This window comes from Hylobates moloch, unplaced genomic scaffold (genome assembly GCF_009828535.3).
Source record: "Hylobates moloch isolate HMO894 unplaced genomic scaffold, HMol_V3 SCAFFOLD_23, whole genome shotgun sequence".
Lineage (NCBI taxonomy): Eukaryota > Metazoa > Chordata > Mammalia > Primates > Hylobatidae > Hylobates > Hylobates moloch.
In genome coordinates, this window is record NW_026652298.1 from 22,611,909 (window position 1) to 22,637,672 (window position 25,764).

Here is a 25,764-nt window from a genome sequence, read left to right on the forward strand (position 1 = left end):
TTTCACAGCAACTCAATATAACTCTATCTTAATTATCTATAATTGTATTAGTGTCAGTTATTCCCAACATCACTGCCAAAGAAAATAATATCATTAAGGATCCAGACCAAATAACTAACTATAAGTTCTAAATGAGACAGTGAGTTTTAAAAACACTTACAGAGTAGTAAGCATTTTCACAATTATAAAGATCTTTATTTCACATTATCTTTATGATTATTCATATGACTAATAAAGTCAACCTTGGATCAGCAAATGTCTACAACAACCTGGTTAGTTTTTAGGCTATGGTCTGAACTAGAAAAGAACTTCAAAAGATAGCCGTACAAAAACACATGGACAATCACTGCAGTTTTGCGCTCAGAAAGCCCCATCCTTAGGGGAAGGAGGAGAGCCCCACATCAAGGGAGCACCCATGAAACAAAAGAATCTGAACAGTAGCCCTTAAGTGCCAGATCTTCACTCTGACATAGTCTACCCAAATGAGAAGGAACCAGAAAAACAATTCTGGTAACATAACAAAACAAGGCTCTTTAATCCCTCCCAAAAAATCACACTAGCTCACCAGCAATTAATCCAAACCAAGACAAAATCTAAATTGCCAGAAAAAAGAGTTCAGAAGGTCAATAATTAAGCTACTCAAGGAGGCACCAGAGAAAGGTGAATACCAACTTAAAAGTAACTGTTTAAATATTACAGGATATGAATGGAAAAATCTCCAGAGAAACAACCAGCATAAATAAACAATCACAACTTCTGGAAATGAAGGACACACTTAGACAAATGCAAAATACACTGGAAAGTCTCAGCAATGTAATTAAGTAAGTAGAAGAAACAGCTTCAAAGGCCAGGTGCGGTGGCTCACACCTGTAACCCCAGCACTTTGGGAGGCTGAGGCAGGCGGATCACCTGTGGTCAGGAGTTCAAGACCAGCCTGGCCAACATGGTGAAACCTTGTCTCTACAAAAATACAAAAATTAGTCAAGCATGATGGTGGGTGTCTATAATCCCAGCTACTGAAGAGGCTGAGGTGGGAGAATCACTTGAACCCGGGAGGCAGAGGTTGCAGTGAGCCGAGATTGTACCACTGCACTTTAGCCTGGGTGACAGAGCAAGACTCGGTCTCAAAAAGAGAAGAAACAACTTCAGAGTTCAAAGACAAGGCTTTTGAATTAACCCAACCTGACAAACACAAAGAAAAAAGAATCTTAAAAAAAATGAACAAAGCCTCTAAGAAGTTTGGGATTATGTGAAATGAGCAAACCTAAGAATAACTGGTATTCCCAGGAAAGAAAAGAAATCTAAAAGTCTGGAAAATGTATTTGAGGAAATAATCAAGGAAAACTTCCCTGGCCTTGCTAGAGATCTAGACATCCAAATACCAGAAGCTCAAAGAACACCTGGGAAATTCATCACAAAAAGATCATCGTTTAGGCACAAAGTCATCAGGTTATCTAAAGTCAAGACAGGAAACAATTTTAAGAGCTGTGGGGAAAAAGCATCAGGTAACCTATAAACGAAAACCTATCAGATTAACAGCAGACTTCCTAGCAGAAACTCTACCAGCTAGTAGGAATTGGGGTCCTACTTTAGCCTCCTTAAACAAAACAATTATCAACCAAGAATTTTGTATCCAGAGAAACAGCTTCATAAATGAAGGAAAGACATAGTCTTTTTCAGACAATCAAATGCTGAGAGAATTCACCACCAGCAAGCCAGCACTACAAGAACTACTAAAAGCAGCTCTAAATCCTGAAACAAATCCTCGAAATACACCAAAATAGAACTTCCTTAAAGCATAAATCTCACAGGACCTATAAAACACTAATACAAAAAAAAAAAACAAAAAAAAACCCAAGGTATTCAGGCAACAAATAGTGACAATAGTACCTCACATCTCAATACTAACATTGAATGTAAATAACTTAAATGTTCCACTTAAAAGATAAAGAATGGTAGAATGGATAAGAGTTCAGCAAGTATCTGCTGTCTTCAAGAGACTCACCTAACACATAAAGACTCACATAAACTTAAGGTAAAGGGGGAAAAAAGATATTCCATGCTGATGGACACCAAAAGTGAGCAGCAATAACTGTTCTTATATCAGACAAAACAATCTTTAAAGAAGCAGCAGTTAAAAAAGACAAAGAGGGATATTATACAATGATAAAAAGACTAGTCCAACAGGAAAATTTTGCAATCCTAAATATATATGCACATAACACTGCAGCTCCCAAATTTATAAAATAATTACTACTAGACCTAAGAAATGAGATAGACAGCAACACAATAATAGTGGGGGACTTTAATACTCAACTGACAGCACTAGACAGGTCATCAAGACAAAAGGTCAACAAAGAAACAATGGACTGGCAGGCACAGTGGCTCATGCATGTCATCCCAGCACTTTGGGAGGCTGAGGCAGGCGGATTACCTGAGGTCAGGAGTTCAAGACCAGCCTGGCCAACATAGTGAAACCCTGTCTCTACTAAAAAATACAAAAATTAGCCAGGCACAATGGCGGGCACCTATAATCCCAGCTACTTGGGAGGCTGAGGTAGGGGAATCGCTTGAACCCGGGAGGTGGAGGTTGCAATGAGCCAAGATCGCGCCATTTCACTCCAGGCTGGACGACACAGCCAGACTCCATCTCAAAAAAGAGACAATGGACTTAAACTATATCCTAGAACAAAAAGTATATCCTAGAACAAAAAAAAACTATATCCTAGAACAAAACCTATATCCTAGAACAAAAAAATAATAAATATTTACAGAACATTATTCCCAAAAACTGAAGAATATATATTCTATTCATCAGCATGTAGAACATTCTCCAAGATAGACCACATGACAGGCTACAAAATAAGTCTCAATAAAGTTAAGAAAATCAAAATTATATCAAGTACTCTCTCAGATCATAGTGGAATAAAACTGGAAATCAACTCCAAAAGGAACCCTCAAAACCATGCAAATACATGGAAATTAAATAACCTGCTCCTGAATGATCATGGGGTCAACAATGAAATCAAGATGGAAACTGAAAAAGTGAAACGAAAAGCTGGTTCTTTGAAAAGATAAATAAAATTGATAGACCATTAGTAAGATTAACCAAGAACAGAAAATATCCAAATAAGCTCAATTAGAAATAAAACAGGAGATACTATAACTGATACCACAGAAATACAAAAGATCATTCAAAGCTACTATGAACACCTTTACATGCATAAACTAGAAAACCTAGAGGAGACGGATAAATTCCTGGAAATATACAATCCTCCTAGATTAAACCAGGAAGAAATAGAAACTGAACAGACCAATAACAAACAGTGAGACGGAAATGGTAATCAACAAGTTGCCAACAAAAAAGTCTAGGACCAGATGGATTCGCAGCTGAATTCTATCAGACATTCAAAGAATTGGCACCAATTCTATTGATGCTATTCCACAGATAGAGGGAATCCTCCCTAAATCATTCTATGAAGCCAGTATCACCGTAATACCAAAAGCAGGAAAAGACACAACAAAAAAGGAAAACTACAGACCAATATCCCTGATGAACACAGAAGCAAAAATCCTCAACAAAATACTAGCTAACTGAATCCAACAGCATACCAAAAAGATAATCCACCATGATCAAGTAGGTTTCATACCAGGAATGCAGGGATAGTTTAACATCTGCAAGTCAATAAATGTGATATATCACATAAACAGAATTAAAAACAAAAATCACATGATCATCTCAACAGACTCAGAAAAAGAATTTGACAAAATCCAGCATCCCTCTATGATTAAAACCCTCCACAAAATTGGCATAGAAGGGACATACCTTAAAGTAATGAAAGCTATCTATGACAAACCCACAGCCAACATTATACATATGTGTATATACATACACACATACATACACACATTTTCTTTGAAAATGCATATCAAAAGCACAATGCAATACCACCTTACTCCTGCAAGAATGGCTACAATAAAAAAATAACAGATGTTGGAGTGGATGTGGAGTGGACATATACACCACATTTTCTTTATCCACTCATTGATTGGCATTTGGGCCAGTTCCATATTTTTGTGAATTGTGATGTTATAAACATGAGTGGTCAAGTATCTTTTTCATATAATTATTTCTTTTCCTCTGGGTAGGTACCAAATAGTGGGATTGCTGGATCAAATGGTAGTTCTACTTTTAGTTTTTAAAGGAATCTCCAAACTGTTTTGCACAGTGGTTGTACTAGCTTACATTCCCACTAACAGTGTAAAGTGTATGTATATATACATATACACACACATATACACACCATGGAATACTACTCAGTCATAAAAAAGAATGAAATAATGGCATTCGCAGCAACCTGGATGGAACTGGAGACCACTATTCTTGGATGGAATTGGAGGCCAGGATTCTAAGTGTAGTAACTCAGAAATGGAAAACCAACATCATTTGTTCTGCCCCATAAGTGGGATCTAAGCTATGAGGATGCAAAGGCATTAGAATGATACAATGAACTTTGGGGACTCAGGGGAAAGGGTGGGAGGGGAGTGAGGGATAAAAGACTACACACTGGGTACAGTGTACACTATTTGGGTAATGGGTGCACCAAAATCTCAGAAACCACCATTAAAGAATTTATGTAACCACCTGTTCTCCAAAAGCCTATTGAAATAAAAAATAAAATAAAGTAAGCCTTAGGAGAGAAAATTGTTAACCTAGTTGCTTTTTAGAATATAAAGTCTAAGATTATCTTTAATTATAAATATAATAAACCAGTTATGATAAAGACATAAAATTAAGGGCAATCACAGAGAAAATGTGTGTGTATATAAAAGAGAGAGAGCACATTCTATGTGGGTTCTATTTTTATATATTCAGTTTCTTGGCATCATAAGATTGTGTACATGTCTAGTTTACCTTACTATGACAGCAAGGTCTTGATATTCTCCTTTTTAACTGTAAATAAGTTATTGCCATGACTTTTGTAAGTGATTTTTCAGCTTAGTGACTATAATTACTGTAAAGCTTGATTTCCTTCTTGTTATAATAAACTGCATCAGTTTGAAATAAGTAAGTAAGTAACACAAGGAATATTATTCAGCCTTATAAAAGGAATCTTCACTTGAGCCCAGTTTGAGACCAGCCTGAGCAACATACTGAGGCCGTCTCTACCAAAAATACAAAAGTTAGCCAAGTGTGGTGGCACCTGCCTGTAGTCCCAGCTACTCAGGAGGCTGAGGCAGGAGGATCTCTTGTGCCCAAGAGTTCAAGGCTGCAGTGAGCTGTGACTGGGCCACTGCACTCCAGCCTGGGCAACAGAGCAAGATCCTGTGTCTCTAAAGAAAAAAAAAATTAAAAATTAAAAAGGAATCTTGACACGTGCTACAACATGGATGAACCTTGAGGACATTGTGCTATGTGAAATAAACCAGTCATAGAAAGACAAATACTTACGATTCCATTTATATGAGGTACCTATAGTAGTCAAAATCATGAAGAAAAAGTAGAAGGGTGGTTGCAAGGGACTGGGGAGAGGGGAAAATGGGAGTTGTTTAATGGGTATCGAATTTCAATTTTGTAAGATGAAAACGTTCTGAAGATTGGTTGCACAATAATGTGAATATACTTAACACTACTGAAATAGTTAACACTTAGAAATAGTTAAGATGGTAAATTTCATGGTTTTTTTTTAACTACAATTTAAAAGACAAAAGATAACTTGGTTAAGGATTAACAAAATCCTCTCCTCTTTGACGTGAGAATTTAACTTCTGGTTACTTTTTTTGGTTCTTTTCTTCTAGAAACCAGATAACAGAGGTATATCAACTACGTTCCTAGGCAATAAAACTTACGGAAAAAATAACTTCTGATTGGTAAACTAAATCTGAATTATGAAGAACTATAAATGAATTATATATATAAGTACCTTATGGAGATACCAAACTCTGGGCTTCCCTGGGTATGGCATGTACCTTAGGTGACACCTGGAAGCTATGCCTATGAAGTTATAACAAGAGATATTCATTCCTATGGGGCATGAATCTTCTAAGCTAGGGTGGCTCCTGTGAATCTTGTCACCTTGCATCTAATCTATTACTCTGGGGCAGCCAAAGAAGATAGCTCCCACATAGCTACGGGGACTGCTATAAGGACTCTTCTAGAAAGAAACACCTAATGCTGGTCTGTTGGTAAGCTATGGTTCCTGTCCTGTAGCATTCTGAGTAGACGAGTGTCCAGTGGGGCCTACGATAGTCTTATAAGTCTGAATATTTACTTGAATCTAAGAAGACCCTTTGGTGGGTATTGCAACTACCTTATCTTTAAGTTGTGGTCTAGACATCGGTAGCTCTATGCCATATTCAAGGTGTGTAGGCTGACTTGTTAACCAAAATATTTTCCAGTGATGCTTTTGCTAATGGGGGGTGAGAAGAGGAGGAATCCACTCTAACCTCCCAGTGATCTTGTATATCCAGAATAGTACAATATTCTTTCTGTGGTGGTAGTTTTGCCTGCATCAATATGAGCCATAATTCCAATATTACGGATTCTGTTTAAAAGGAAAAAATAAGGTAAACTTTACTAAAATTGTAAAACCAAAGTATATATGCTATCCAAATTTCAAAGCTGGTATTTCTATAATTTATAAAACTGTGTAAAAACTAGAAAAATGGAAAACATTTAGAGTATATCCACATTACTCTGATAAGACAGCTAAGTAACAAAAGGGCTAACTACAACCTACAATTTTGAGACTATCTTATATTCATTCTATGAAAAGTGTGCTGTTGTTACATTAAAAATTTTTACCATTAAATTGAGAAAAAATAGCTAAGATACATTATCAACATCTATTTAAAATTGGCTAGGGCAGAAAGTCATAGAAATTACAGCACTCACTCTTGTCCATCAGAGAAAACCTGTAAATTTTTGTGACAGTCTATGGAAAAGCATGATGTAATGACAGTACTTACTTAGCTATGGGAGGATTGATGATGGAATGAAGGGATTTGATATCATTTCCTATTAAGCCTAATGAAAAGAAAGTTAAAATTGAACTGTTATATTTATGAAATTTTCCTTTAATTTATAAATAAAAGACTTTAAAATAACTTTAAGCAAATACTGTAATTCCAAATAAAGTAAAATTCAAGCTAAATAAATCTAAAATAATCTAAAATTTATTTCCTTGCAATGTATAAGGAAAGCTATGGATGACAATAAAACAAGGTAAAAGTTTTAAACATCAAGTTTTAGATCATATCCTCAGAAAAATACAGATTCACCCCAATCTCTGCCACCTACTTCACTTCCATTTACAAAATTGTAGAATTAGGCCGGGCGCGGTGGCTCACGTCTGTAATCCCAACACTTTGGGAGGCCGAGGCGGGGAGATCACGAGGTCAGGAGATCAAAACCATCCTGGCTAACACGGTGAAACCCCATCTCTACTAAAAATACAAAAAAATTAGCCAGGCGAGGTGGCAGGCGCCTGTAGTCCCAGCTACTCAGGAGGCTGAGGCAGGAGAATGGCGTGAACCTGGGAGGCGGAGCTTGCAGTGAGCCGAGATCGCACCACTGCACTCCAGCCTGGGCGACAGAGCAAGACTCCGTCTCCAAAAAAAAAAAAAAAAATTGTAGAATTAGAATAAATGCTCATAATAATCTTAAGGCAATGATCCTGAATCAAAGAAAAATTTTTAAATGCACAGTCCTATAAACCTGCCTTTTCCAGGGTTTGAAGAGCTAAGAGTGATCCTCATGTCAGTTGATAATGAATTATTATACAATTTGGAACTTGCCTTCCTCAGCAATCCCAGGACACAATACCTTTAAAGACAGCCTGGGAGGTTTCACTGAATAGAAGCTATAACAATTTAATACTTCTGAAAGGCCAAGCAGTATTTCTTAAATAAAAAAGTCCATATGGCTTACTCTCTGCTTAATATATAGTTTACTAATATTAAGAAGTAATTCTAAAGAAACAAGGCAGTTACATTTGTAAATTTAATTAAAACCTTCCTGTTATTTAAACCATTTCTCCCATGTTTCTATAATACAAAAAGGAGAATTTTATATTATTTTTGAAACTTCATGGTGGTTTGAAAATCAAAAGATAATCTATACTACTACAGTTAGCAAAATACAGAGACCTAGATACACACCAATAACGTAGCCCATTAAATTAATCTGCCCTTGTAAGTCAACAGCCAATCAGTATTTTTATTCTATTATTCTCACATGACAAAGACAGTAATGAGAACAGCAACAGAATTAAACTAGTTTCATAGAGTCTACCATATACTTGCTTGTTTCAAACACAGAAAGGACATTCAAAAGTAAGTCAACTCCTCCACCTTCCAGCTTCTGATGCCATGTATCTAACCTAAACAATCCCAAATACTTAACCAAATTACTTATAACAATCCTCAAAATAAATTATTCTAGTAAATCTCTCGACAGAAAACACTTGCATAAAAAGCAGAAATAAACTAGAAAAAAAATTCATATGGGCACTCTACAATTACACTCACATGTTAAACTTCCAAACTAGCTACTAAAGCCACCAACCTTTCCTTTGCTCAGTTCATCAGCATGTTCCTCAGATGAGGAGCACAACTCTACTAGTATTTCCTTCTGGCACCTATCTGAACACTCCTGCCCCTAATAATCTCCAGGAAATAGCCAAGAAGTAAAAAATGGTTACAGAGCCCTAATAAGGGAGATTCTTGCAAACAAGAGAGAGAAAAGAGATAAAGCAAACAGCTTAGATAAAATTAGAAGACTCTAACATTTGTACCTGGTAGAGAACTGCAATTTCTTCCAAGCAGCACATGTGGCTTTAATCTTTTTAAACTTGCTCTTATTTTATAGCAGCATATATTCTAGTAAAGAGAAAAAGAAACTTGACATTAATTTTATTTTGGCATCACTTATTACAGTTTTAATATTGTAATTATGCTTTGTCAGAAGATAAAATATTTTGTATAGCTTTAAAGTAGTCCTAATTTATTAACTCCAATTATTTTAAAAAGTGACAATCCAAATATATCCTAGGGGAAAGAATAAGGATAAAATTAATACTGATTTGCTATTTTGAGCTGACCTTAAAACAATGGTTTTCCTCAACCTGCAGTATTAGCATGGGCTGAAAGCTTGTTTGAAACACATGCTTAGGCTCCACTCCAGACAAGAGAATCAGAAACTCTAGGGGATGGAGCCAAACAATCCGTTTAAACTAGCTCTCCAGGTGATTCTGATAGCTATAGTTTGAGAACCACAACCGTAAAGTCAGAAGCTGAGACAGTCAGAAAGTTTAAATAAGGATCTCTCCCAGGATATACCTTGGTTTTCCTCTACATCTGCTGAAAGGTCTGTAGGGGGCAATGAACTCTAAAACCATTAGTTGTTTTCAGGATTTATTACAGTTACACATTCGAATCATCTGGAAAGCTTCTTGAAGACACGGGGGTGGGGAGAGAAATCGAGAACTGGAGGAACTGGGCAGTAGCATTTAAAAAAAATTCCCAGGGTGTCTCCAATGTAGCATTCAACTAAGAATCACTGAGTTAGAGCAGGTCTGCTTAAGGCCAAGCCTACCTCCTCTACCTTAGCTGCTTACCTAACCTTCTCGTGTTCTCATGTAAAGGCTGAATATTCTCCACCTCAGTTTATGCCCAGACCACTAGATACATATTTAATAGCTGCCAATATAGTTGGAATTGTTAGTGTATGTAATGATTTAGGGCCACCACAATCTGCTTTTTGTTTCATGAACTGCATTATCTGTGCGATCTATATTATTTCTACATTAGTTACCAAGTTTCTGGCAATAATATGCTACTATCCTCAGAAAATAATTCCACTGTATAATGACTAGGATAAGACCCAGTGTCTATCACAGCATGCATAGTCTGAAAGTGTCAGCAATAAAAGCACTGAAGAAAAACTGGGTAACTCCTTGGGCCACTTAATGAGATCACAAATGGAATACAGAAATATATCTTCTTCAAAATGCTGCTCAGGTGATTTTTAAAGTAGCAAAAAAAAAAAAATTGTAGACGAATGGTTAACGCTTCTTAGCAAAAAAAAAAAAAAAATTGTAGACGAATGGTAAGGCTTCTTAAGGGTTACAGCTTCTCCCATACAGCAGTCATACCCTATCCACAGGGGTTATATTCCAAGACCCCCCGTGGATGCCTGAAACCTCAGTACTGAACCTAATTACTGTCAATCAGAACATGTTTCTGTTCATGTCTTCTGCCCACAAATTGAATACCTTTTCCATCTTAACTAAGCTCTTATCATGTTATGTGATCATAATTTTTGCAGTTTGAAGTGCAATAGTAAAACTAGCAAAAATGTCTTTTTCTTTCTTCACAATTTCACGGATAGAAGATTCATTCCTACCATAGATGTTAGCAACCTCAGCATATGATTTTTTTCCTTATTAAGCCAAGAATTCTCACCTTTTCACTTAAAGGGAGCACTTTATGGCTTCTCTTTGGCATATCCAAATTGCCAGCATCATTACTCTTGTGCTCTGGGACCATGATTAAGTAAAATAAAGGTTACTTGAACACAAGCACTGCAATATCACAACAGTGAATCTGATAACCCAGACGGCTACTGACTCACGGGTGGGGAGTGCATACAGTGTGGATTTGTTGGGCAAAGGGACGACTCACCTCCCAGGTGGGATTAAGTGGGATGGCATGAGATTTCATCACAGTACTCAGAATGGCACACAATTTAAAACTTATGAATTATTTCTGGAATTTTCCATTTAATTTTCAGACCACAGTTGACTCTGAGCAACTGAAACAGCTAACAGCAAAACCATGAATAAGGGGAAACTATTGTACTCCCTGTTAAGTCACTGAAGATAAAAAGAAACAACCCAAACAAGCTTTAAAGTAATCTCTCACTTAGCTATAGATAAAAAGGGTATTATGTTTGAGGTTTAATATCTTTAAGTATACTGAAGACGTGATAGTTTAGAAAATAATTTATAGTGTTTCGAAGAGGATTCAGGAGTTAGACCAGAGCTAAAGACTAAAACAATGCTCCTGAGACAAATATCAGACTGCCGAAGAAGTTGGCTTCCAACAGCTCTGCAGAAGACAGCCAAAAGTAGTTTTATCAGCCATTGTACAATTTTGTACTTTGATATTAAGAGAAACTTTATTTCATAAGAGTCTCAATCCGTGACAAAGCACATTATTTGTTAGTAGTTTAAAGATGTGCATTAAGTGATGACATTCTTAGATATAAAACCCTACCCCTCCTTCAAAAACAACTGGCATTTTAGTACTCCATGAGACCAGTATTTAGCTACAGCTGTTCTTTTACTTTTAAATTAAGGTAATTTCTTCTTATATTTCTTAATAAATTAAGGTAATTACTTTCAAATTAGTTTGGCTTGAAGATTTCCAAAGGTTATGACTCAACTAAGTTTGGAATCAACAGCTGATGAGATATACTGGGCATTTTAGGCAGTCAAGTAGCTGACGTTGTTAAAGGACATTTAATTTTATAAGAAATGCTTACATTAATATACACACTGGGTATTGTCTGATGACTCATTGCAAATATCCTCAAGTTGGTCAACATCTTGAGCCTCCAAACCGTTATTGTCTGAAAAAATAAATACACAAAATTATAAAACTAAATTTATGTATTACATGTCAGCAAGGCATATGTAAGTTAGATACATGTAATATGTATTGTAAAATGTGTTACTTTTAAAAAGTCGGAACAATATTTTTAGCTGCCAAAAATTCAATGCATCATTCAGAAAATGAAAATTCTGATTAAATATGAGAAATATGGTTCTTAGGCTTAAAATGTCCCTTATTTGTCAATGTAATGTTTATAGAAAGATATGGCGATACAGTAGAAATCAACTTATTGAAATTACAAAACACTGTATCAACCAAAATGCATTGTTACGTAAATGTATAGAATTAAGCATAAAAAGCTAAATATCCACATATTAACTTGGTAATTTCTAATTGGTAATAAAATTTATTGGTTCATTTGTATACTCTGATTTTCCTACCATACCATGTAAAAACTAAATCATGTAAAAAATATATAAAAGCAAGTCCTCTTCCTCTCTGCTTATAGAAACTATGCATCTTCAGTTTAAAAACATTTGCTAAATATTCACTATGTTTCAAGTACAATATCAAAGTTATTAGAAATATAAGGACGCAGCTGAGACAGGATGCTGGGGAGACAAACAGACCATGTTAATTAAACCAAGCTTATCCAACCCGTGGCCTGCAGGCCACATGCGGCCCACGATAGCTTTATATGCAGCCCAACACAAATTCGTAAACTTTCTTAAAATATTACGAGTTTTTTTATTTTTTATTTTTAGCTCATCAGCTACTGTTAGTTATCATTAGTGTATTTTATGTGTGGCCCAAGACAATTCTTCCAGTGTGGCCCAGGGAAACCAAAAGATTAGACACCCCTGTGTTAAACCATTGTGATCCATGTTATTAAGATATGTGAAACCTCATTACTACTTCTAAGTCTGTTCTTTTCTGGATCTTTGCTAAGAAACATTCACTACAATTACTTAGAAAGTCATCTAATACTTACATTTGATTTCCTAAATATATTTGAATCTGTTCCCTTTTTTTTTTTTTTTGAGACAGGGTCTTGCCCTGTCACCAAGGCTAGAGTGCAGTGGCTTGATCTCAGCTCCCTGCAACCTCTGCCTCCTGGGTTCAAGCGATTCTTCTGCCTCAGCCTCCCGAGTAGCTGGAACTACAGGCATGTGCCAGCACGCCTGGCTAATTTTTGTATTTTTAGTAGAGACGGGGTTTGGCCATGTTGGCCAGACTGGTCGTGAACTCCTGACCTCAAGTGATCTGCCCACCTCGGCCTCCCAAAGTGCTGGGATTACAGGCATGAGCCACCATGCCCGGCCTTGAATCCATTCCCTCTTCATTGGTAATGCCAAAGTTCAGGGCCTCATAGTCTCTCCACAGTTATGACTATAATAGACATTTAATAGACATTTTCCTCTTCTTACTTTAACTCAGTGGTTGTCAATAAAAAGATAATTTGCACAACCCAGCCCTCCCCCGCCCAAGCCTATTCGTTCCCATTTATTCAACAAGAATTTACTGTGTCTGCCTACCCACTACTTTCTAGATATCGGCGTTAATGCAGTGAACAAGACAACAATCTCTGCCCTCATATTGCCTCTACCCTAGTCAGGGGATAGAGACAACAAACAAAAGTAACGAATACAATACATAGTCTCTCCTATGATGATAAGGTGCTATAGAGAAGAATTAAGCAGGAAAGAGGAATTGGGACAGTTAGAACTGTAAGTAAAGAGATCAAGAAAGGCCTCATTCAAACAGTGACATTTAAGCAAAGACCTGAAGTAGATGAGGAAATTCGGAGGCTTGGGGGTCGGCGGGGAGGGGTGCTGTACAGGCAAAGAGATTATGTAACGTACTGTACCTAAAATATACAAATGCTAGTACTATTTCTGGTTTTAAAGAGAATGATGAGATCACCTTAGAAAATGGAGCCTTAAAAAACTGCTTCAAAGGCCGGGCTAGGTGGCTCACGCCTGTAATTCCAGCACTTTGGGAGGCCGAGGCGGGTGGATCACCTGAAGTCAGGAGTTCGAAACCGGCCCGCCCAACATGGTGAAACCCCGTCTCTACTAAAAATACAAAAATATTAGCCGGGTGTGGTGGCAAGCGCCTATAATCTCAGCTACTTGGGAGGCTGAACCAGGAGAATCGCTTGAACCCGAGAGGCAGAGGCTGCAGTGAGACGAGATGGCGCAATTGCACTCCAGCCTGGGCGACAAGAGCGAAACTCCGTCTCAAAACAAAACAAAACAAAAAGTGCCTCAAAGCCGGGCGCTATGGCTCAAGCCTGTAATCCCAACACTTTGGGAGGCCGAGGCGGGTGGATCGCTTGTACCCAGGAGTTCGAGACCAGCCTGGGCAACACGGTGAAACCTCGTCTCTACAAAAAAATACAAAAATTAGCCAGGCTTGGTGGCGCGAGCCTGTAGCTCGCTAGTTTTGAGGCTGAGGTCGGAAGATCGCTTGATCCCGAGAGGTCGAGGCTGCGGTGAGCCGAGCTCGCGCCCCTGCACTCCAGCCTGGGCGACTGGGCGAGATGCCGTCTCAAAAAACCCACAAAAACAAAAACAAAATACTGCCTCAAATCCAAGCACTAAGAATTAATGGAAGTATTCTTTTGGTACAGTTCTTTTTGTTCATCAATTGGATCACATTGCAAGCTGTGAAGTAATTAAGGGAACTTCTGCAACTGTGCAGTAAAAGGGTAAAACTGGCAGTGTATTTAAGTAGACGTACTTTCTTGTAGTGAATTACTTCTTGACACTAGGGGGCCACTAAATACAAGTCCACTCAGCATTTGATTCGGTGCACCAAAATGCCTCAGAAATTTCTGGAATCAGTCCTGTACCTCCAAAAAACCAGAATGTTATATTCTTCTTTTCTAACGGCTGCAAAGGCCCAGTAGTTCCATTTTTCTGCACACTGTTTTCATTCCTCAGTATCCTTCACAATCATGCACACATTACACAGAGTGACCGGAACAAAGATGAGTCGCTTTCGCCGAATGATAGAGAAAAACTTCCATACTGAGCGAACACCGAGGGGAGTCCGGAGGCCCTGTTGTCCTCCTGCGTGGCTGGCTGTGTCCGTCGCAGCCTGGAAGGTCAGCGGTACCCAGCGCGGGACAGGGTCATAGGCGCGCGATGTCTCACAGCTCGGAGCAGTACTCACCTTGCATTAGGCCGTGCGCGGCAGGCCAGCTCGTCACTGCTGGGCTGTTGAAGCAGCGCCAAAGTCTGCAACGGCCTCAAGTCTCGACGCCAGCCTAGACAAACGGTACTGTACCTAAACGAAAAGAAGCCAGGATTTCTCCGCTCTGCCGCCTCGGGCAGCCACACCTCCACACTTCCGGCGGTGTACTGGCCAAATGCCGCCTGCCAGCAACTTCCATCCTCCTAGCTAAAACCGGAAAAGAGGCTCGGAACCGCTGCGTGGTTCTTGCTCTTCACTCGGCCGTTTTAAAGGGTTACCCTTTCCTGTCCCGGCCTGCGTGGCGTGGGCTTGTGGGTCTTTGAGACCCGAAAATTCAGAGCGTTTTCGCACCCCAGGGGCTGCTCCTGGCGACTCTGCGGCCGTCACCATGGTAAGGAGGATGCCTCGGACGCTCGCGACACACAGCATCTGAGTTAGTGGGACCTGAGGGCTCTGGGGCGCTGGGGCAGGGGGTGAGCGGTGGTAGGCGGAAATGAGAACTGCCAAGAGAAAAGGATGGTAGACCCGTGGGGTGGGCTCTGAGGAGTGGAAACAAACTTCACATTCGAGACACAAAGGGTATTTGCCAGAACACAAGCTTTGGAGCAAGATTTTACTCTGTCCTGTTTTTTTTTTCTTTTTGATCCACCGCTAAGAGTCCTAAAAATTCCTGATTTCACCACAAGCGTGGTTATCAGCACCAGAGCCTAATGGGAATATAGTTGTGCCTTGTACAATCTTAGATGTTAATCCCGCCCCCCTCATTTTACTGCTGAGGAAACTGAAGGCGTCCTTGCCAAAGACCAGACAGCTAATTACGAAGCCGGGTTTAACGGCCCAGATCTAACTGCCAGCTCCTTTCTCTTTCTGTTACGTCTCTATAATTTGCGTTTCTTTGCAAAATGGCATTCCATACACCCTTCATGTGATTGCTGCAAAGTTTATGTGATAGCAGTTAGTAGCAGCACACCTTGTTGGTTGTTACTTAACGTTGTTCTCTGTGCTGGACTTGGCTTTGTATCATTTTTATTTTTGCAGCCTTAAAATACAAATAGACTCACGCCTGGCCGCGTGTTTAAAATAAAACGTGTCTAAAATGCAAAAAGCATCCCATACATTGCTGGTGAAAAGAAAAATAATGCACTTTGGAAAACGGTCTGGCAGTGAACACACGTCCACATGAAGACTTGCATGCAGTTGTTTATTGCAGATTTATTCGTAATCACCCAAAACTGGGAACAACCCTGATACCTATCATCTGGTCAGTGGGTAAACAGTGGTGTATCCATACAATAGCATACTACTCAACAATAAAAAGGATTGAAGTACCTATACCTGCAGCAAATTGGGTGAATCCCAAAAGCAAGAAACCAGATTCAAAAGGCTGTGTACTACTGTTGATCCCTGTTTCATTCTGGGAAAGGCAAAACTGTAGGGATAGGTATCAAACTGAGGGTTGGGAAAGAGGATTGACTTCAAAGTGACATAGGGAATTTTAGGGGGAAATGGAAATTCTCTGTATTTTGATTGTGGTGGTCACAGAACTGTGTAGTTAGGAAAAACTTTGAACTGTATACCTAAAAAGGACAGGTTTTACTGTGTGTAAATTATGCTTCAATAAAACTGACTTAAATTTTTTAAATGTGAAATGAAGATGTTATTTAAAAAGCAAATTATGTCAAGGAAAAAAGATACTGTAATCAGTTCATCCCTTGTGTGGTCCAGTAGATTTTGGACCATTCCCTAATGAGATTATTAGAGACGTAAGCCCTGATGCCTCATATCATTCAAGACCAAAATTTAACTTACATCATGTGAATAGACGTAATGGTGCAAGAATCGTTTAAGTGAACATTTGGATGAAACAGGGTCTTTGTGCTGTGTAAAAGAAAGCATTTTAGAATAATAGTACCTTAAAAATTAAAATAATATTTCTTCCATCATTATAGCCACAGAATGAATATATTGAATTACACCGTAAACGCTATGGATACCGTTTGGATTACCATGAGAAAAAGAGAAAGAAGGAAAGTCGAGAGGCTCATGAACGTTCAAAGAAGGCAAAGAAAATGATTGGTCTGAAGGCTAAGCTTTACCATAAACAGCGTCATGCTGAGAAAATACAAATGAAAAAGACGTAAGTGGTCTCATTTATTTGTCATAATAAGTTAACGTCTTTTGAGTAATCATTATTAAAACAGATAATCTTGAATCTTTTTTCTTTCTTGGTAGTATCAAGATGCATGAAAAGAGAAACACCAAACAAAAGAATGATGAAAAGACTCCACAGGGAGCAGTACCTGCCTATCTGCTGGACAGAGAGGGACAATCTCGAGCTAAAGTACTTTCCAATATGATTAAACAGAAACGAAAAGAGAAGGCGGTAAGCAATAACAATTGAAGTCTTTGTTTTGTTTAGGAGAATTAAATTCAAATTTGAGGTTCTTGTTTCTTGGTTTAATTCCAAACATGAAGTACAGCTATTATTCCCATTATTTAGATGTTGTCTTTGTAAATTTAATAATAAAAAACTTGCTTTCTCATCATAACGTTTTAAAATTTAAGTTTTAAAAAAAATTTATTAGAATGCCATATGAAATTAAAAAGCTGGTAAGGAGTGAATTTCAAATTCAGTATTTGTCTTACTGTTTGAAAACCCACAGTGCTATGCAGTCATAAAGAAAAATACAAATGCTTCTTATTTATGCTGCCCTGTAGTGCCAGACTTGGTTAAAAAGTAGAATGGTGGAAAACTCCCTGAGTTGTCACAAAAAATGTGGCTTTTTAAAACACCTGTAAATAGATTATCAGAAATCCAGATAAAAGAATATGCAGTATCTATATTTAAAGAATTATTTTTACTGCCTTACACTACTTCAGTTTTTTCATAGAATTTGCACTAAAGGGAGGCATAAAACATCTGGTGAGGACTTCGTCTTACTAGTAATCTACAGATCCATGTCGGGAAGAAATACAGAGACATATTAAGAGGTGGAAACACTCTTCCAATGTTATGCTATTAAACATTAGTAAACACATATACTGCTTATAGAAGTCACTATCTGCTGGGCATGGTGGCTCACGCCTGTAATCCCAGCACTTTGGGAGGCCAAGGCAGGTGGATCACCTGAGGTCAGGAGTTCAAGACCAGCCTGACCAATGTGGTGAAACCCCACCTCTACTAAAAATACAAAAATTCGCTGGGTGTGGTGGCGTGTGTCTGTAGTCCCAGCTACTTGGGAAGCTAAGACAGGAGAATTGCTTGTACCCAGGAGGCGGAGACTGCAGTGAGCCAAGATTGCACCACTGCACTCCAGCCTGAGCAACAGAGCGAGACTCTGTCTAAAAAAAAAAAAAAAAAAAAATCACCACCACATTACAGGTGGTATTTTCTCACCCATAACACAGTATTAAGATTTTTAGCTTAAGCCAACCATTTATTTAATGTACCCATGATATATAAACTTGTTCTGTTTAATTTGCAGCTTATGAGACAATACAGACCTCTAGACAACAGTTGAGCCAAAAATGTGTTGATGGTTAAGCAAAAAAATAGATCTACTGCTTTGTACAACTAAAACATATTTGACTTATTCTCATTGTCATTTAATAACAACATAAACTTTCAACTGTGGCATATTTTTAGGGAAAATGGGAAGTCCCTCTGCCTAAAGTACGTGCCCAGGGAGAAACAGAAGTATTAAAAGTTATTCGAACAGGAAAGAGAAAGAAGAAGGCATGGAAGAGGATGGTTACTAAAGTGTGCTTTGTTGGAGATGGCTTTACAAGAAAACCACCTAAATATGAAAGATTCATCAGGCCAATGGTAAGTCCTTGGAAGAGTGTAATGACTGAAATATTAGTTCACTTTGTTAAATCGGATAAAGAACATTATCATTTCCTGAAATTCTTTAAATTGATGTGGAACAGGTTGAAAGATATTTTTATGCTATTTTTGTTCTTTTAAGTTAGTGATAGAAGTTATTTAGTACTTTTTCCACTAGTCAAAAATCTTTGGCCCAGCGTGGTGGCTCACACCTGTAATCCCAGCACTTTGGGAGGTTGAGGTGGGTGGATCACCTAAAGTTAGGAGTTCAAGACCAGCCTGGCCAACGTAGTGAAACCCTATCTGTACTAAAAAATACAAAAAATAAGCTGGGCGTGGTGGCGGGCGCCTGTAATCCCAGCTACTAGGGAGGCTGAAGCAGGAGAATCGCTTGAACCTGGGAGGCGGAGGTTGCTGAGGCAGGAGAATCGCTTGAACCTGGGAGGCGGAGGTTGCTGAGGCAGCAGAATCGCTTGAACCTGGGAGGCGGAGGTTGCAGTAAGCCGAGATCACGCCATTGCACTCCAGCCTGGGCAAGAAGAGCAAAAATCCGTCTCAAAAAAAAAAAAATCTTTTCAGTTTTTTGAGAGATTTGAAAAAGTAGTATCATAAGACGTCAGTGAATTCTGACTTTTAAACATGACATATTAGAATCTTCCATTTTCCACATAGTCATATTTTCCTCATTGAACTAGTGATCTACTATATGCCTGATATTGTCTACGTCTCAAAACACTTAATAAAAAAAAAAAAAGAAAAAATCTTTGAAAAAGGAAGATAGTTTAATATAGCTTAATTTCTGTTGAAGGCAGCAATAGTAATGTGACCCCAAACTTCCCCACCCCTGAAGAGAAACATAGTTGAAGATATATTTTTGCAAAATCCCTTCAAAGAGACTGAACTGTTCTCCCAGTTAGATACACAGCCTCAAAAAAACAAAGTATCAGAGAGAGGAAAGTTGCAACATGCCAAAATCCTAGTGTTCAACCTGAGTAATTTTTTTTTTTTTTTTTTTTTTTTGAGACAGAGTCTCCCTCTGTCGCCCAGGCTGGAGTGCAGTGGCACGATCTCGGCTCACTGCAAGCTCCGCCTCCCGGGTTCTCGCCATTTTCCTGCCTCAGCCTCCCGAGTAGCTGGGACTACAGGCGCCCGCTACCACGCCCGGCTAATTTTTTTGTATTTTTTGTAGAAACGGGGTTTCACCATGTTAGCCAGGATGGTCTTGATCTCTGTGATCCGCCCGCCTTAGCCTCCCAAAGTGCTGGAATTACAGGCATGAGCCACCGCGCCCGGCCAATGTAATTTTTAATAGATTAAAATATTGGCAAATAGCCTGTTTCTGTAAATAAAGTTTTAATGGAACACAGTCATGCCTGTTCATTTACATATTGCATAACTCCTACCCCCCAGAATTGAGCAGTTGCAACAGAGGTCATATGGCCTGGCAAAGCCTAAAATGTTTACCTATTGGGTTCTTTACACAAAATGTTTGCCCACCCCTGGATTATATCATGGACTCAACTTGTTTTGGTTTCATATTCATATTCTGAATATATTTTGGTAGCCTTATCAGATCTACAGGGAGAGAATATACAAGTCAGGCTATTCTAGGTTTTCTGTAGTTTCACAGATTTGTCATTATAAATTAATCAGATGGCATCCTGAATGGTGTCAGTTTCTTACAAGCTTGATTAATGAGTCTGTTACTAAGAAACTGATTTAGTGTTGTTTTCCCCCCATCCCCATACACACAAAAATCAAGACTGCAAAATATTGTGACGTTAAAGTACTACACCCTAAAAGACCTTATTAGGTGACTGGGTGACTCCATAACCAGTTTCTGTAACAAAGACTTCTCTGGGCCTTCTCCAGTCTCATATTACCATCAACCTAAAGAAAGCTGACAATCCACTCCTTTTTTCATCATGGAAGGTAGCTGAGGTATATAAAGACTTGGAATCAGGATATTTAGGTTTGAGTCTGTTTACCACTCACCATTTAATCTGGAAACAAGTCATTTAACCTGCTGATCCTTGTTACATCATTCGAAAACAGAGGAGAGGGGATGTGTTTGTTGTGAGGTTATTGTTTAAGTGAGCCAGTTGTGAGCTAGCATAGTGGCCTGGTATATATAAAGTCCTTAGTCTAAGTGTAGATGACTAGACAGTAAAAATCTGAGTATGTTGCTAGGTAGCTATTACAGGGTGGAAAAAAAAAAACTTTTCAGAGGCTAGCTGTGGTGGCCGTAATCCCAGCACTTTGGGAGGCTAAGGTGGGTGGATAGGTTGAGAGCCCAGGAGTCCAAGACCAGCAGGCAACATGGCGAAACCCCATCTCTAGAAACAAAAGAAAAACAAAAACAAAAATTAGTTAGGCATGGTGGCGCGTGCCTGTAGTCCCAGCTACTCGGGAGCCTGAGGTGGGAGGATGTCTTGAGCCCAAGAAGTCCAAGCTGCAGTGAGCCAAGATCATGCCACTGCACTCTGGCCTGGGCAACTGGGCAAGACCCTGTCTCAAAAGAAAAATTCTTAAGTATTTGTGTGGGTGTTTTCCCCCACATATTTATACTGTAACCATCAAGTTTTTACTCTGTAGAACGTATTTTGTTAGCTGCTTTAAGATGACATTATTCAACCATACTTTTTTGGAGATGGTTGAAAAAGATAAGCAAAAACGACTACTCATCACTGTTAACATTTTGAACGTAAACATTCTTATGTTGTGTTTGACTTACTAGGGCTTGCGTTTCAAGAAAGCCCATGTAACACATCCTGAACTGAAAGCCACCTTTTGCCTACCAATACTTGGTGTAAAGAAGAATCCCTCATCCCCACTGTATACAACTTTGGGTGTTATTACCAAAGGTACTGTCATTGAAGTAAATGTGAGTGAACTGGGCCTTGTGACGCAAGGAGGCAAAGTTATTTGGGGTAAGTGAATTTTTGAATACAGGGCTGTTGCTGTTCTGCAGTACTAACAGAAATACTCTTCAAGTTGATGTATTAATAAAATACACAGCAAATTTTTTTAATGCAGTAGAGCTAAAACAATGTAAATCAGATGTAAATATTTGGTAAAAAATACTTTATAGAAAAAGTAGTTATAAATATAATTGTTTTAAAATTTAGCTTACTGGTTTTAGTTACATAAGGTGTAATACATTGTTAGATTTATTTTGATCCTTTTTGGAAAGGCATGGCAACTCACGCATGTAATCCCAGCACTTTGGGAGGCTGAGGCGGGTGGATCACCTGAAGTTAGGAGTTTGAGACCAGCCTGGCCAACATGGCAAAACCCCATCTTTACTAAAAATACAAAAAAATCAGCCGGGTGTGGTGGCGAGCACCTCTAATCCCAGCCACTTGGGAGGCTGAGGCAGGCGAATCACTTGAACTCAGGAGGCGGAGCTTGCAGTGAGCTGAGATTGTGCCACTGCACTCTAGACTGGGAGATAGAGCAAGACTCCATCTCAAAAAAAATTTTTTTTAACCTTTTTAATAAAAATTATTATAAGGGAAGCAGATGCAAAGTTATAACTAAGAAATACTGTAAGAAAATGGAATAAATTAACCATGAGCAGAGGAAGGGAGGCATATATCAAACATATTTTAAAAGTGAGGTCAGCTTACATGAAGTATTAGCCAATGACTTAAGATGTCTTCTGTAAGAAAAAATTTCTTTTGCCATAACTTTGTATTATGTAAATACTTCTTATATTTACATGCTAACATTAAGAAAAAATACCTATTAAATTTAAAGAAATAGAACCATCTGTCCCACATAGGTAAACTGATAACTAATTGAAACTGCCAGGAGTGGTGGCTCAGCCTGTAATCCCAGCACTTTGGGAGGCTGAGGCGGACAGATCATCTGCAGTCAGGAGTTCAAGACCAGTCTGGCCAACATGGTGAAACCCCATCTCTACTAAAAATACAAAAATTAGCCAGGTGTGGTGGCCCACGCCTGTAATCCCAGCTGCTCGGGTGGCTGAGGCAGGAGAATCCCTTGAACCTTGGAGGTGGAGCTTGCAGTGAGCTGAGATCGTGCCATTGCACTCCAGCCTGGATGACAGAGTGAGACTCCGTCTCAAAAAGTAATAATAATAATTGAAAGTGATTTAACACAGTTTAGTTCGTTCTGTTAATTCCCATTAACAGGTCTCAGAAATCATGTAGAAGCTTCCAGGCTTTAAAAAGTCCCCTTGCTATCCGGGCGCAGTGGCTGACACCTATAATCCCAGCACTTGGGGAGGCTGAGGCAGGCGGTTCACTTGAGACTGGAGTTGGAGACCAGCCTGACCAACATGACAAAACCCTGTCTCTACTAAAAATACAAAAAAATTAGCCAGGTGTGGTTGTGGGTGCCTGTAATTCCAGCTACTTGGGAGGCTGAGGCAGGAGAATCACATGAACCTGGAGCTTGCAGTGAGCTGAGATCATGCCACTGCACTCCGGCCTGGAAGACAGAGCAAGCCTCCGTCTCAAAAATAAGTAAAATAAAAATATTTTGATCCTTTTTAATAAAAATTCTTTATTACAAGGGAAGCAGATGCAAAGTTATAACTAAAAAAAAAAAAATTGTAAAAAAAAAATAGAATTAACCATGAGCAGAGGGAGGCATACAACAAACATATAATCACACTAGATCAGTAATAATTAAAACAGAAATGTGTCATGCAGTAATTTTAAATGCCCTCATTTGCTTAGTTTTCTACCTTTAGTACCCTTTCTTTGAAAGGGAAGAATACACGCTACAACTTCTTCAGTCATTGGCTTATACTTCATGTCAGCTGACCTCAGTTTTAAAATATGTTGTTACCTTGACTTGAAACTCATTTGAAACTTGATACATTTTCCAGGAAGAATTATGTGAAAAAGTGACAATGCTCAGGTCAATCCACAAAAGCCTGTTAATGCAATGTACTAATAACATGGAGCTGACCATTTGCAAAAACATTATTTGTATGAAAATTGTATTCAGAACTCAAATTTGTCCTTAAATGATTGAATTTTGTAAAATCTCATTTATCCTTTATGGTTCATTTCTTATTTATTAAAAGTGGTAATTAGAAATATTTTAGGCATGGCTGGGCGCAGTGGCTCACACCTATAATCACAGCACTTTGGGAGGCCAAGGCAGGTGGATCATTTGAGCTCAGGAGTTCAAGACCAGCCTGGGCAACATGGCAAAACCCCATCTCTACAAAATACAAAAACAAAAAAATTAGCGAGGCAGTGGCATGTGCCTGTGGTCCCAGCTACTCGGAAGGCTGAGTCAGGAGAATCGCTTGAGTCCAGGAGGCAGAGGTTGCAGTGAGCCAAGATCATGCCACCACACTGCAGCCTGGGGAATAAGAGTGAAACCCTGTATTAAGACAAAAAGAAAAAAAGGGCAAAAGTTATATTCTTTAAAATTAATTTTTATTAGCTAACGACCCTCCCTTTTCCCTTTTTTGGTTTTGTTTTCCTTAGGAAAATATGCCCAGGTTACCAACAATCCTGAAAATGATGGATGTATAAATGCAGTCTTACTGATTTGACAGCAATTTCATATATAATTATTGAGGACTACACACCAATTGAAAAAACTGCCATTACTGTGATGTTTCTGAATACTACCAAACAGCCATACATGTCTGCAATGAAGAGATTTATTAAATTGTAAACATTAAAATGGTCCAGTTTTATAAATGGTCTTTATTTTGAAATATGCTTAGACCCCATGTTCATAAAACTGAATGACTGAAAAAAAAGCAAATATACAAATATCCTACTTCATCAATATCTGCATTTGTGAGTGGGTATTCGGCAATTTCCTGAAAAAACCACCAGTGTTCATTGAAAATGCCTTTCAAAAAGGTTAATACACAATTATGTGTCTGAGAATTTAACTGAAGTATCTTCTACTTCGTTAATCATTAATCCTAAAAAAGGTAGCATTAATACAGATGTTAAGTTTATAGTGTTTACACTAGAAGTATGTGAGAAGACACTAAAAGTTCAGAACTTAAATCTTTTCACCTGTGAAATCCAGTACAGCAAAGGTCTCGTGAAGTCACATTCTAAACATTTTTTTCATCTCATTTACCATGTATAATAATGCCTACTTAGCACTATTTTCTACTTGAATCATGAAAATGAAAAGAATATACTAAAGTCTTTGTACTTTCTTAGCATTTTCTGTATTCTAAACAGTATATTTATACTTTCAGAATAGTTTTAGAATACTTTCCGAATAGAATTAGTTTAAGTAACTCCAGCTAAGTTTTAAAAGGAAAAAGAAGACCGCACTTATTCTGAGGAGAAATTTATTTGCAGTTACTTAGACGATGTAAAAAGGTAAGGTTTTAGGGTTGTAACTTGGTGAAAGCACTTTTGTGATCTGTTACATGTTGTGGCTTTAAGGATGGCAGTATATTACATTAATCTATAATCACCACATTGTTTTAAATTGTTTATTTTTTTTTAAGAAGTCTGTCTTCAGAATACAACCAATGTGATTAATTGTGCCTTTAACAAAGTCATTCAATGTCTAAACAAATTCAGTATCTGAAACATCTTCATGAGGAAAACTGAAGGAAAAGAATTTAAAAATACAGACCAGGAAACAATCACAAAATATAGGTTTAATTACTACTTTTAAACTTAAAAAAAAAAAAAAAAAAACAAGAAAACAAACATAAGTACTCCAGTAAGACTTGCTACTCTTAATAATGTAACATTTTTTCTAAGTTCTATAAATATACTAGAAGTTTTAGAACACATACAGACACTTAGGAAAAGAAAGGCTAGTTCCTTGGAAATGATGATCCAGGATGATACAATCACTTGATGACAGAAGGTAAGCCTTTCTTACAATTAGATTTTAGCAGATAATTTTGCCACTAATAATATAAATGGGTGATGTGTGGATCACAAGTTCTAGAAGGCGAATAAAAATATTGACTCCAGGTAATTTCTGGATACTACAAAAATGAAGTTTGCTTGTTTTTTTAGAACCAAAAATACTGTCTTGTAAGGTACAAAGAAAGCTTGATATTAAGTATGCAAACATAAGCATAACATTTGTAACTAATCACACCCATGAAAGACTAGATGACACCTGAAACATTTTTCAAAATACTG

General features: G+C 38.2%; 2 protein-coding genes across 3 annotated transcripts in view; one reads left to right on the forward strand and one right to left on the reverse strand.

The window, feature by feature from the left end:
- GFM2 (GTP dependent ribosome recycling factor mitochondrial 2) overlaps positions 1-15,041 on the reverse strand; it is a 45,672-nt gene extending 30,631 nt beyond the window's left edge. For both annotated transcript variants that reach the window (XM_058434105.1, XM_032145142.2), the window contains exons 1-5: positions 14,794-15,041; positions 11,546-11,632; positions 8,796-8,880; positions 6,970-7,027; positions 6,448-6,545 (exon numbers count right to left, since the gene is read on the reverse strand). In XM_058434105.1, coding sequence (XP_058290088.1) covers positions 6,448-6,545; positions 6,970-7,027; positions 8,796-8,880; positions 11,546-11,608 — 304 coding nt within the window. In that variant the 5' untranslated portion in view covers positions 11,609-11,632; positions 14,794-15,041. The remainder of the gene's footprint in view (positions 1-6,447; positions 6,546-6,969; positions 7,028-8,795; positions 8,881-11,545; positions 11,633-14,793) is intronic.
- Positions 15,042-15,068: 27 nt separating this feature from the next.
- On the forward strand, positions 15,069-25,322 carry NSA2 (NSA2 ribosome biogenesis factor). The gene is made up of 6 exons (XM_032145153.2): positions 15,069-15,205; positions 16,764-16,951; positions 17,047-17,197; positions 18,461-18,640; positions 21,378-21,570; positions 24,112-25,322. The coding sequence occupies exons 1-6, from the start codon at positions 15,203-15,205 to the stop codon at positions 24,177-24,179; spliced, it is 783 nt and encodes a 260-aa protein (XP_032001044.1). The 5' UTR covers positions 15,069-15,202; the 3' UTR covers positions 24,180-25,322.
- Positions 25,323-25,764: the final 442 nt, after the last annotated feature.